This window comes from Lactuca serriola, chromosome 6, assembly GCF_051521515.1.
Source record: "Lactuca serriola cultivar US96UC23 chromosome 6, Lser_US96UC23_V15, whole genome shotgun sequence".
In the NCBI taxonomy this organism is placed as follows: domain Eukaryota; kingdom Viridiplantae; phylum Streptophyta; class Magnoliopsida; order Asterales; family Asteraceae; genus Lactuca; species Lactuca serriola.
The window spans coordinates 34,316,509-34,329,765 of record NC_136413.1 but is presented as its reverse complement, the minus strand read 5'-3'; the positions used below and the strand labels follow the sequence as shown (position 1 = coordinate 34,329,765).

The window sequence follows — 13,257 nt, the reverse complement described above, 5'->3', positions numbered from 1 at the left end:
AGTCTCCTGGAGGGAGAGCGAGAGTTTGTGTATAGATCTATACGGGGGTGACTCCCCCACACCTCAGCTGTTCGCTACAGTTAGACTCGGCCAGTCTAGGGTGACAAAATCTTAAGATCAATTCCGGCGTTCGCTAGAATGCCAAGACAGACGAACTAGTCATTATCATGCATGGTTATATCGACTCACATAAATAAATCAAATACTATCCGAGTAATCAAGGAAAAATCATAATCATTCGTTGTGACGGTATAACAATTTGAAACAATTATATTATATTATCGGAAATCATCGGGTTTTTCGAGGAAATCAACACTACTCATTTGTACTTTTCAATAACTATAATGCAAAACTTCTCATTTATACACGCTTTGAAATCATTCATGCACAAACCTATGGATCTTCACGCTTTGGTATAAACAATTGTCTTTTCAGAAAATATCGGATTTTCTGGGTTTTATAAACTACACAAAACATTTTCATAACAACCCTGCTTATGAACTCGCCAACATTCCATATGTTGACGTTTTTCAAAATAACTTGTATTCTCAGGTAACAGGTAAGCTGAAGAGTAATACCAAGTATGTTAGGGTGTTATGCTTTGAAAACTTTCAAACAATTTATGCTATGGATATGTAATGTTTAAACAATGTACTTGATCTGAACAATGTCAGTTGTAATGTATTAATGCATGGTGAAGTTTATGTTATGTTTCATGTATATTCATCGTGATGATATTCAATTTGAGTCATGCAATCCCTCAGACGTTTCCGCCGTCTGGTTCGGGGTGTGACATCTGAGGATGGAGGCTGATGAATGCACACAACCCTAAAACTTAAAGACATTAAATATGATCCAAGGCCCGAGGTCTAGGATTTTGAAATTAGCTACCATCACGTCGCAGTCCCCACATGATCGTGCCGCTAATTATCGACCTGGTCTATGCCAAGACACACTAATTTTCACTACGCGGTTTGCCAAAGACCTCAAACTTAGATAAACTTATCAAGGAAAGATCATACTAGAACCGGTGTTACATAGTTCATGGATCAAAAAAATCAATCGACTCCTCCATTTTGGCTTTCTGTGTCTCGATTGTTCTTCCCAGCCAAACTAGCTCCAGTCTCTAGCTCTACACCCGTTGGGCCGTCATTTCCATTCTAACCCGTTATCGAGTGTCCTTCTTTACTACATCGCATCACCAATACAAAAACCACAAAGTCCATGAGTCTCACCTCTTCTACAACCTATCACTCGCTCCAACCACCCCCGAAACACCACCTCAGTCCATTCCATCCCCACTTGAACAATCAAAACCCATATCATATCAGACATTTCTAAACCCATAAATCCTTTCACTTTTAGTGCTTTCCACCACCTTTTCTCCCTTACCGTGTGTTACAAAGGAATCTATATCCGATCCTAATTGAAAAGGTGTCATGACCGATGAGTTTAATGCTCGAATTGAAAATAGAACATGTTTGAACTCCATAGATTTATGACGACTCTTTTTAGTGTTATAAATTGTGTCTTGTTGGAGATGGTCGCTCATTATAGATGGGGGCGAATTTCATTGATACATTTAATCATATTGTGAAACTAACTACTATAGGTATAGTTTTAAGCCTTTACGATCCAAATCGTTTCTGAGTCACCAATTCGAATGTTAAAATTACATTCTTACACAATAATTTAAATGAGACGGTGTACATGCATCAATCGATGGATTTCCGAGATCCTTCATATCCAAATTATGTCTATATCTTCTAAAAATTCTAGTTGGCCTCAAACAGGAACATCAAGCTCAATACAAGTGGTTCGTTGATAGTGTTTTCATCATTGTTTTTAGAAAACATCCATAGTAAAATGTGACGGTTCCCTTTTTATTCATAGACATGGTAATAACATTGCTTATCTCTTGGTCTACATGCATGATATAATATTTACCACATCTTTCACATCGTCTTTGCCATTACCTTACGGGCTTGCTTGCTCGTGAATTATCAATGAAGGATATAAGCTCGCTTAGCTATTTTTTGGGCATTGTTGTCCAACGTCATGCAAATGGCTCTTTCTCATCCAAACCCAATATGACAAAAAAATCATTGAACGAGTAGTCATGATTTCTTGCAAACCGCCCACACACCGGTGGGCACAACCGCAAAACTAATCTCTCTCACTAACAAACTATAACTAGATCCCGCATATTTAGGATTTTAGAGAGAGTCTCGACATTTATCTATCCTTGTTTTGCCTGCAAACCTATTAATATCTTATAGAGTAAATTACACGAATGGTCCTTATGATTTGGGATAATTTACGTGTTTGATCCCTAACTTATTTTTTTAACTCGGAAGGTCCCTATTGTTTGTTTTTGTTACGCGCTTGGTCCCTACTGTTTATTTTTGTTACGCGTTTGGTCCCTATCTTACCGAAAAATACTATTATTTAAATAGGAAAAAATGGTGGGTTAGATAAGGAAACGTGAGGGAGATGAGATTGGATGTGTGTTTATTTAAATAGATTAAAAAATCAAGGGCAAAATAGCTTTTTTAGGTAAGATAGGGACCAAACGAGTAACAAACACGAACAGTAGGGACCTTCCGAGTTAAAAAAATAAGTTAGGGACTAAACGCGCAAATTACCCTAAACCATAGGGACCATTCGTGTAATTTACTCTATCTTATACTTATCTTGTAAATTTGGATAAACATTCATTTGAGTAGATAAGATTACACTTTTGGATATATTACCATATTACCATATTGAAAATGAAATAACGAAGATATCCATTTCTCACATTAACCACCTAAATTGGAATTATACACTTCTTCCAACTCGTTCATGTTAGTTATAAAATTTAATTATTTTTCATATTATCATAACATAATGATGAATAAAGTCTTGTGTCGGTTTTCCATTATCAAACCTTCTTTTAAAAACATCATAATTTCAATGTGTTGAGTTTTCAATTTCGCTTACGTCAATTTCTATGGCAATTAGATACTGTACAGTGATTAATGTTGTTAAAGTAGTGTCATTTTCTAACAAGATTTCAATGAAAACAATACGCCACCCTATAATAATCGATGTTTTATTATAGTATTACCAACAAGTGTCTTCATCACTTTGTTTGTTCACAAGCCTAGTGGTAAAGTGCATGTGATTATCATGTGATCCAAGGAGTTGTAACACATTTGGCTATCGAGGATACTTGTCTTCCTATTAAAAATGTTGAAGATGATTTACATATACAACTCAACATGGTTCGAATGGCATCCTATGAACACAATTTTTTTTGATCAACATATGGTTTAAACGAGATACTGGAAGGCCCGATCCTAACATTCTGGAGGCCTTATACGAAAATCAAAGTGAGGTCTCATAAAAATTTATTGTAAAATATTACTAAGGGGGTGTTTGGATAGGAAAAAAAGAGGTGTTTATTGCTTATTCCCACAATAAGCTAATTTGAGTGTTTGGATAAAATCCAGCTTATTAGGCTAAATAAGCTAATTTTAATAAGCATCCCTCCCTATGCTTATTGCTTATTGCTTATTCCCACCACAAATAAGCTATAAGCAATAAGCTAAAAATCTAATCCAAACACCCCTTAAGTAAATTTCCTACTGTTAAATTCAAAATTTAAAGTTGATAACAAACATCTCATAAATTCATTACCATAATATTATGTCTTTCACTCATTAGTATTTTTCTAAAAAAAGATAAAAAGTCAACAAATTACTATTTTCTAGACATCGACTTTATAGCATTTGAGAAGCAAATTTATCTATTACATTTTTGATAATCAATATTTTCAAAAAACTTATCCTCAATTGAAATAAAAGTTAAAACATTTAGGTGTTGTTTGTTTTTTCTGAGGCAAAATGTCTGCAGTCTGCGGACCACATCTGTAGACCTCTGCAGTAGAAGAGGTGGACCAAACGTCTGCAGTCTGAAAAAAGAAGACTGTTTGTTTTTTTAACATTTGCGGGCTACTAAAATAAACTGAAATCTAAATAAATTGATTTTTTTAAACTTCAAAGTGATTTTTTAATATTTTTTTGACTTTGTTATAAATAACTAACGAATCTAAATCAACTTTTATCTATTATTGTATAAAAATAAAAATAAAAATGGTATCAATTAACGTATATATTTGATAAAAACCAACAACTTTGGTTGCAAAGTTATAACTAAACATTATAATTAGTGATCAAAGAATTTGATACATAAATTAATGGAAATAAACTTCGATTTTTTCAATCAAATCCATTAAAAACGTATCATAAATATTTTCTTGAGAAATTGATGATACTGTATTAAATAATGTTTTACAAAATTTGGCAAAAAAATATAAGAATATATTATGATTTTTTTTTTTCATATTTATATAAACAACTTCAACGACTATTACTGTAATAAATCTTTATTTATAAATTTGTCAAAAATATCATGTTTGTATCGTCGAATTTTGTTTTAAGTTTTGTAATTTTTTTTCAAATTGTTTATCATTAATAAAGTTGGAATTTTTTTTTTAAAAAAACTTGAAAAAATAAAGATATATATGTTTTTTTAGGCTAGAATGTGTTCGAAGATGTTAGAAGACTCTGGTCCACATCTGCGCCAATAAGAGGGTGCGCAGACATTTTTAGGTCTGCAGTCTTCAAAAAAACAAACAGTCTACGGAGGCTAATGTCTGTGCGTGGTCTGCGCGGCGCAGACAGAAGAGGTCACGCAGATCTGCAGACAAAAAACAAACACTACCTTAATCTCTTTTCAGGCATGGTGAAGAACAAATAGGATTTTAAAAGCTTATTTTTGATGATGCAATTGTAACAGGAACAATCAACAATATTCTATATGCAGACAATAAACTCGATAAGTGTTTACCATTTAAGAAATTTAATATTGTGTTTGTTGTATTATGTTCAAATGGTAAATATTTTTGCAACAATTCTAATTCGTTGAATAAATTATCAACATCAATGTCTGAGATATAGTCATTTTGCAACCTATTTTCAAGATTTTTTTACAATTGCCTTTAACTCATTCATATTCACTGATTTCAACTTTTCTATTGTAAATAAAAAACTAAAAGTGTTTCATATTGTTTGTATTATTTAAACATTCTCTCCAATTAACCAAAGCTTGATGAAATATGTATACAAAATATTGAATCCTAAAACATATTTATATTTTCCTTTGGATATATAGAATTTCTTTAAATTATTATTAGATTTTGATTTTTGTTTTTCTTTGATTTTTTTCATAATTCAAATGACTTCAAGACTGCAATAAAATGGTACAACCAACAACCAATTTTATTTAACAATAACTTATAAAAATATATTTTACGAATATACAAACACCATAACTATATATTAGTCCTAAAATTTGAAGGCCCCTTAAAATTGAAGGCCCCATGTGACCGCACCTCCTCACACCTCAAGGTCGCTACTAAATATTAAATTGACTCAATATTTTATCACTGTGATAAACAAAGTTGGCTTAAAGTGTTTGTTTACAAAGGTTGGTAAAGATTGAGTGTAACTCAGTTAAATTCAAATTGTTTGATGTCGTACTTGAAAACGTCTAACTTGATCTTACTCCCTAATATATCTCTGACTCAGTCAGATTTAAAATTATGCTTAACTCAATAGATCTTGAATTAATCAGATTTAATTGAATCAAGAATAACTATCATATATTTTTAACCAATTTTCAATAATGTTTTTCTATAAAAACACTCATAATACATTTGATTAAACAATTAACCATGTTTACAGCACATACTCAGCCGGTCAAAACATTTTGAAGAACTCAAATCACCTAACAACCCGGATATAATTAATTCCAACATTATTCCATCAATAACATTTTAAAATTGAATTAATATATAGAAAAAAACAACTTAAACACAAAGTAAAACAAAATTCATGTATAAACAAAACAAACTTTTGACAACTAATAAACAACAAACTTTTCATCTTAAACTCGTGTTTTATATATATATATATATATATATATATATATATATATATATATATATATATATATATATATATATATAGTTTTAGTTATTTTAACATTTGTACTTTCTCAGCTTGTATGTTCGTAATTATTATATAACTTTTGTTAGATTGAAATTATAGAAATAATGATTGATAGTACAAAAATAATGTGTGTATAAATTTTTAATTATAAAAAGAAAAAATAAAAGAATTATTTGAAAGCATAAAAAATAAAAGGAATTACTGAAAGGGGTAGTTGTGGTAATGCTTAGCTGGAATTAGCGGAAGACAGCTGGAAGAAAAGTGTACGGTGAGGGTGGATACGCAGCTGTACTCGTCGCCGTTTCATCCTTTTATGTCCACGTGGTCCCCTCACCTCTTGTCTCCCCACCATATTACTTTTTACCAAAAAAACCCCATTTTCACCTTCTTTTTACCCTAAATGACATTAATGTCCTTCCCTTTATTCAAGGTCATAAACGTCTTTTCATCCATAACTCAAATCTGAATGTTAACCCTTCTTTTAAATGATTCAATCACGAACATATTCTATGGTGTAGAAGATTCACATTTCCTCTTTATTAAAGAATAAAATCTTTTAAATGAATCATGTTTGGTTTCTTAAAAAAATTGTTTATATGAAAAAGTAAAATACTCAAAATGTCAATACCATGATACCTAAAAGAACCTCCTTCGTTAGCAAGAGAAATGAAATATACATTTTTTAAGTAAAAGATTTCATATTAAGATACCATTACTACTAGAAGATATATGTTAATAATGACACTAATCAATTAAATATTTTTAAATATTATTTTAACTAATTGGTTATTAATTAGTATTTAGTATCAAATAAAAGAGATTTGTATTTTGAACGGTGGATTTCCAACATTTTACCAAAAATAGTTTAAAGAAAATGTTTAATCAAATAGCTAAAACTCATAATAATTTATAGTTTTATAATTGATACTATAGAGATGTAATCTTACAAGAATATTTATATGTTAAAAAATATTGTTTTTGATAATTATAAGATAAATAAACCTTGTATAAGAAAATATAACAATTATACGATCATTAGTAAATTATTCAGGGTAAGTGAGATAGTAGATAATATAAATGTTTTACCGATACTTAAAAATATCTACCTTTTATAACAAAATATTTTTTTCCCATAGAATAACCAATAAATTAATTCAATTAATTAAGATTCTTTCGATCTTTTTACATCATATGGTCTATTTAAGATGATAATTTATATTCTTAATATTTAAATCTATTATTTTACCGGCAATATCTTGTTTAATGGTTTAAATGTTGTTAACCAATTTAAAAGAATAAACAAATACAAATTGCAATATAAAAATGTAAAATAGACCACATGGTGAAGCTTGTAGAGTTGTAGTTGTCGCATTCTTTGCCCTTATCGAACACAACTTAATTGACTAGAGTTCGTAAAAGTTATTTAGTCAAACAAAATCTCTCTTTAAATTTTATTAGATTTAAAACAGATAAAAGTAAATAAACACAAATTTGTATATATTTTTTTATTATTGTACTTTTTTATCTTCAAATGATATAGCACGAATATTTATAGTTTTTAATGTATGACATAGGTTTCAATTCATATTAAAAAAATTAAGTACAATAGTAATATGCTAGGCCACACTAGATAATGGAAAGACAAATGGAAAGCATGTAGTATAAAAATAGAAAATGACATGTATGATGATGGGTCGATGTAAGGCGTATGACGAATATGAAATAATATATTCTAATGTTATATCAATGTTGTTTTAGGTGTACATAAAATTTTAATTTGTTGCATTTTAATATAAAGATACAGTTTAAATATACTTTTTATGACATAAGATTTGGGTCAATATTCATATTTTTTGTTTTGTTTTTCATTTCTACTATCAATAAATTTATTTTATTGTTGAGTAAAACTCATTAGTTTTTCTATTTTTATGCTTGATAAAAGTTATAAATGTATAAATATATATAATTAAAATACTGCAAAATAAATATTTGTTTATTTAGACCAACTCCAAATGCATTTTAATGCATAAAATCTACTCCAACCACATTATAAAATCTAAAACAAGGAAACAATTTCAGTTGATGAATAATTAATTAACTACCAGTCAAATTTTGTATTATACTACTATTTATATCTTATATTGTACAAAAAAAATACCAAATTTGGTTTTACATATAAATGTTAGACATTCAACTTAGAAAGTTAAAAACATAAATTATATAACATCTCTAATTACAAAAATATTATCGATAGTTATAGAATATTTATTATATATGAAATATAATTTATACTGAAAAATTATCATTTTTATTGTAACAAAACTTTACAATAAACACTAAGTACTATTGTCATAATTGTTTTGTTTTAATAAAATATTACAAATAACCAGGGTATTTTTGGTATTTTTTTTAATATAGAGCTAAAAAATCATTAACTTTGTGTTAGAGTTGAGATGGCAGATGAGGTGTATAATTTTTGAAAATTAAAAGAAAAATATATGAGAGAGAGAGAGAGAGAGAGAGAGAGAGAGAGAGAGAGAGAGAGAGAGAGAGAGAGAGAGAGAGAGAGGGGGTGACAAATCCGTCAATTCACAAAGGTCTAAGGGCAAATCTGTCATTTATTCAATAGTATATAAGAATTGAGCAGTTCGCTTCCCAAAACTTCTCTCTCAGTCCAAAGACCGCCTCTCTCTTTCTTTTTCTCTCTCTCTCTCTCTCTCTAAGATTTTATCGAACACCTTGTTTACGTCTCACCAGCGCCGGTATTTCGCCGGAACAGTACTCCTCCGGCAAAGGACGCTGTGAAGTCTCCCAACAAGTCAAGAGTTTCCTGTTTCCTAGTTTGGCAACTGAATCGCAAAACGGAATATATGGCGGCGGAGACGGAGATTCTTTAACCAGTTGATTCTTGAAGAAAGTAACGATAGAGATGGGGAAGGTAGGATTAGGTTTGGCGGTGGGGTGTGCAGTGGCGAGTTGTGCGATCGCGTCGGTGATGGTGGGGAAGAGAGTAAGGAGTCGGAGGCGATGGTGGAAGGTCGTTAGGGTGCTGGATGAGTTCGAAGAGGCGGCTTCGACACCAGTCGGAAGGTTAAGGCAAGTGGTTGATGCTATGGCCGTTGAGATGCACGCTGGTTTAGCCTCTGAGGGCGGTAGTAAGCTTAAGATGTTACTCACCTTCGTCGACAATCTCCCCGACGGGTTCGTATAGCCATTAACATATTTCTCGCTCATAGATGCGTATATTATACTCTAAAATTCATGTATTTGTGATTTCCTTCTATGGGTTATGGAGCTTTTGTTCCAAGCTTAACTTCTTGTGCGAAAAGAAGCATTCCCTGATTCTAATTTCATCGAATTCTTAATTCTTCCTACATTCGGATACTTTTAATTAGTATATCGAATTCTCATACTGTTAATTTCAACCCTTTTTGCTAATGCTGCTGTCGTAGACTAATGTATCATCTTTGTGGATGTTGTTTTACATTGTATTCTTCTTTAAAATATCAAATTTCTGATCAATGTGTGGTGCTACTGCCCACTTGCCTATCTACGTCTATCGACTGGGTTTCTTGTAGAACCAATCTTGCCTTTTGTGTTTATTACTTGTTTTTTTGGGTTAGCGCTCTTAATATTCTTTATTTTGTTTGAAATTAGGGCATTATTAGGTTAACATATATTATCTTGAAACATTTTCCCCTATTGAAGCATCTTTGAACCAGTCTTTCTCAAACTTCTTGTTTGAATCAATCTTTTGAAACTTCTTGTTGTGGTCATAACTCAAAACTCATAAGCATTTATGCAACTGTGCTTCTATGTTCATTAATTCTTTTTAACATTGTCGCGTATTTTTTGTTTTTTTAGGAGTGAAAACGGAATTTATTATGCTCTTCATATTGGAGGCACCAATTTTAGGCTTCTAAGAATCCAACTTGGAGGTCAAAGGTCAATCCTTAGTCACGATGTTGAACGAAAACCAATTCCACAACATTTAATGACAAGCACAAGCGAGGTTTTGATGAATTTTCATTTCTACTTTCACAAGTTTATATGATAAATTCGTTTGATCTTTTTACACTTTCTTCCCGATGTTTGCAGGAGCTTTTTGATTTCATTGCTTTGTCCTTAAAGGAATTCATTGAAAGAAATGGAAATAATCAAATTAGAGGAAAAGATCTTGGCTTTACATTCTCATTTCCTGTAAAACAAACATCTCTTTCATCAGGCACTTTGATCAAATGGACTAAAGGTTTTTCCATTGAAGACATGGTTAGTATAGCAATCAAATCAAATAGTCAAACATCCATGTAACATGGTCAACACTCAACCATGTGATTCTTGTTTCAGGTTGAAAAAGATGTTGTTGAATGTCTGCAAAAAGCATTGTCTAGAAGAGGTGTAGATATGAATGTTGCTGCACTTGTAAGGACTTTTGTTCATTGTTACTCTGTGTATTTAATTATTTATATAGTTATTAAGATTGTTAATATGATTATTAATATATTATATGTAGGTGAATGATAGTGTTGGGACATTAGCTCTTGGACATTTTTATGATAAAGATACAGTTGCAGCAGTTGTAATTGGAACAGGAACAAATGCATGTTATTTGGAGAGAGCTGATGCAGTTATAAAATGTCAAGGTCTTCTCACGACTTCAGGAGGCATGGTATCTTTAGTCTTTCAATTATAATTTAATTTAATTAAAAAAAATGGAAAATAATATCTACTCCAATAGTTCAAATTCACTTATGTAACTTAACTTTTCAATTAGGTTATAAACATGGAATGGGGTAATTTTTGGTCCTCGCATTTACCTAGAACATCATATGACATTGATCTTGATGCCGAAAGTCAGAACCCAAATGATCAGGTTAATTTAATTTCTTTTTTTTTTTTTTTCATTCTGTAATTTCCATATTTTTTTTACCTGATATAATTTTTTGTGATTAATAATACAGGGTTTTGAGAAAATGATATCGGGAATGTATTTAGGTGACATTGTAAGAAGAGTAATTCACAAAATGTCATTAGAATCAGATATTTTTGGACCAATTTCCTCTAAGCTTTCAGCAAGATTCATGTTAAGGTATGTCATAAAACAAATATTTTCAAAAAAAAAAAATCTTTACTCTTTTTACCAATATAGGGGTAGAAATGTTGCTATTCTCATCAAATTGGATTTTACAAAAAAGGTAAATTTATATTTTGTTTCTTGAAAATACTCAGTACACCATTAATGGCTGCTATGCATGAAGATGACACTCCAAACTTGAGTGAAGTTGCCAAGATTCTAGAAGAAACCCTAAATGTAAGATTTTTCCTAGTTTCTATATAAAAAAAATAGTTTTTGAATCTGGGTTTATTTTCTTTTTTGACAAAAGATGTGTTGTTTTTTTTAAAAAAAAAAATTAATTATCAGATAAACGATGTTCCATTGAAAGTGAGAAAACTTGTGGTGAAAATATGTGATGTGGTGACAAGAAGAGCTGCAAGGTTAGCAGCTGCGGGCATTGTTGGAATTTTGAAAAAGATTGGTAGGGATGGGACTGCAGGGATTACAAGTGGAAGGGTTAAAAGTGGAAAAAGTGGGAAAATGAGAAGAACAGTTGTAGCAATAGAAGGTGGATTATATTTAAGCTACAGGATATTTAGGGAATATTTGAATGAAGCAGTTGCAGAAATATTAGGGGAAGAAATTGCTCCATTTGTGAGTCTGAAAGTGATGGAAGATGGATCAGGGATTGGAGCAGCTATGTTGGCTGCTTCAAATTCAAATGTGGATACAGTAGTACAGGTTCTATAAAGATATGTTTATATATATTTATATATACTTATGATATATATAAATATAGATATATATATACATATAGGTCCTGTAAATTGTAAATTCCATTTTTCTTTGATGTTTTTCTTATTCATGATATATTGTATAGAAGGGAAGGGAATGTTGTAAATATGTCATATAGTTTGGTGTAGTTTCATTCTCACAATGTGTTCATTCATTTCTTAGGGAAATTTGGTTTTAGAATTTTGGTTTATTGAATGTGAGAATAGATACATGGAACAACACCTAAATGAGGACAAATTTGGTTAAAAAACAAACGTATATCATGTGTTGAGGTATCCTATGAGAGAGTTTGTTTTGTTTGGAGTGGATACAATGATTGACTTGCTTTATGTCGACTATCAAAGTCAAGGTTAAGGAAAAGATGAGCTTTAGTCCAAGAATTTCAGGTTGGCAACCATGGACCTACCTAACAATCATGATTGCCATTATAGAGACATGATGATCTTTGATGATGTTTGACTAGACAAGTGTAGATTTTGGTTTTTGGGGTCTTTGTAAATGGTGAGATATGATTTCAAAATTTAATGTTATGGTGAAGAATGAAGATGATGTATGTTTGGATTGGAAAGATGATTAATATGCCCTTAGGAGATTTTGATGGTGTTTTGAGGATATGCGGCTTTTGGCAAGAGGGGGAATTGCTTTTGGCATTGGTCAAAGATATATGGCAAAAAGAGTGAAAAAGGAAAAGTTGGTGAAAAGATATGATTTCATCAAAATACTCCCACCCTCCCTCCCTCTCTTCCTTTTTCATTTTTCCAGAATGAGAAAATCATTGCTTCTTGATATTGAAATTGTTAATACATGTTTTTATACATCTGATCTTTTGAAAATAGTTGATAACCGAATAAAGTGAAAAATCTTTTCTTAATTCGGGTAGATTAGGTTGGGTTAATCGGGTTCAATTTTGAATTTGGTTGATCTGATATTATATTAGTCTGGGTCTAAGTAGAGTTACAAATATTCAGGTATAGTTTCTAAAAATACAACCCAAGTAGGCATGTTGGATAATACCATCAGACGCTTCTCTTCCTCTTCCTTCTAGCTGATCATGTTTATGAAAAAAAAAACATGCCTCTAATTTTCGACGAAAGAAACCCTCTGTTCATAGTTCGTAGTTCCTTGTGAGTCCGACATACATTCCGTCTCTCTCCACTTTGACTTTTGAAGACCGTCACCACCACCACGAAGTAAAGAAGTTGTTAAAGTAACTATATTATCATTCTTTCTTCTTAGTTCCTTCTATCGTTGCTATTTTTGAAACGACAGAAATATAATAGAAACAAAACTAGCAAGAGAAGTACCTAAGCATATCACAATATAAACACAATATAACTTGAAATAGAATAA

General features: G+C 31.1%; 1 protein-coding gene across 1 annotated transcript; it reads left to right on the top strand.

The window, feature by feature from the left end:
* The first annotated feature begins 8,713 nt into the window (after positions 1-8,713).
* LOC145057913 (hexokinase-3-like) lies at positions 8,714-12,097 on the top strand. Its single transcript, XM_079005824.1, has 9 exons — positions 8,714-9,257; positions 9,921-10,068; positions 10,155-10,325; positions 10,404-10,478; positions 10,570-10,725; positions 10,831-10,929; positions 11,018-11,145; positions 11,286-11,367; positions 11,479-12,097. The coding sequence occupies exons 1-9, from the start codon at positions 8,986-8,988 to the stop codon at positions 11,860-11,862; spliced, it is 1,515 nt and encodes a 504-aa protein (XP_078861950.1). The 5' UTR covers positions 8,714-8,985; the 3' UTR covers positions 11,863-12,097.
* The last annotated feature ends 1,160 nt before the right edge of the window (positions 12,098-13,257 follow it).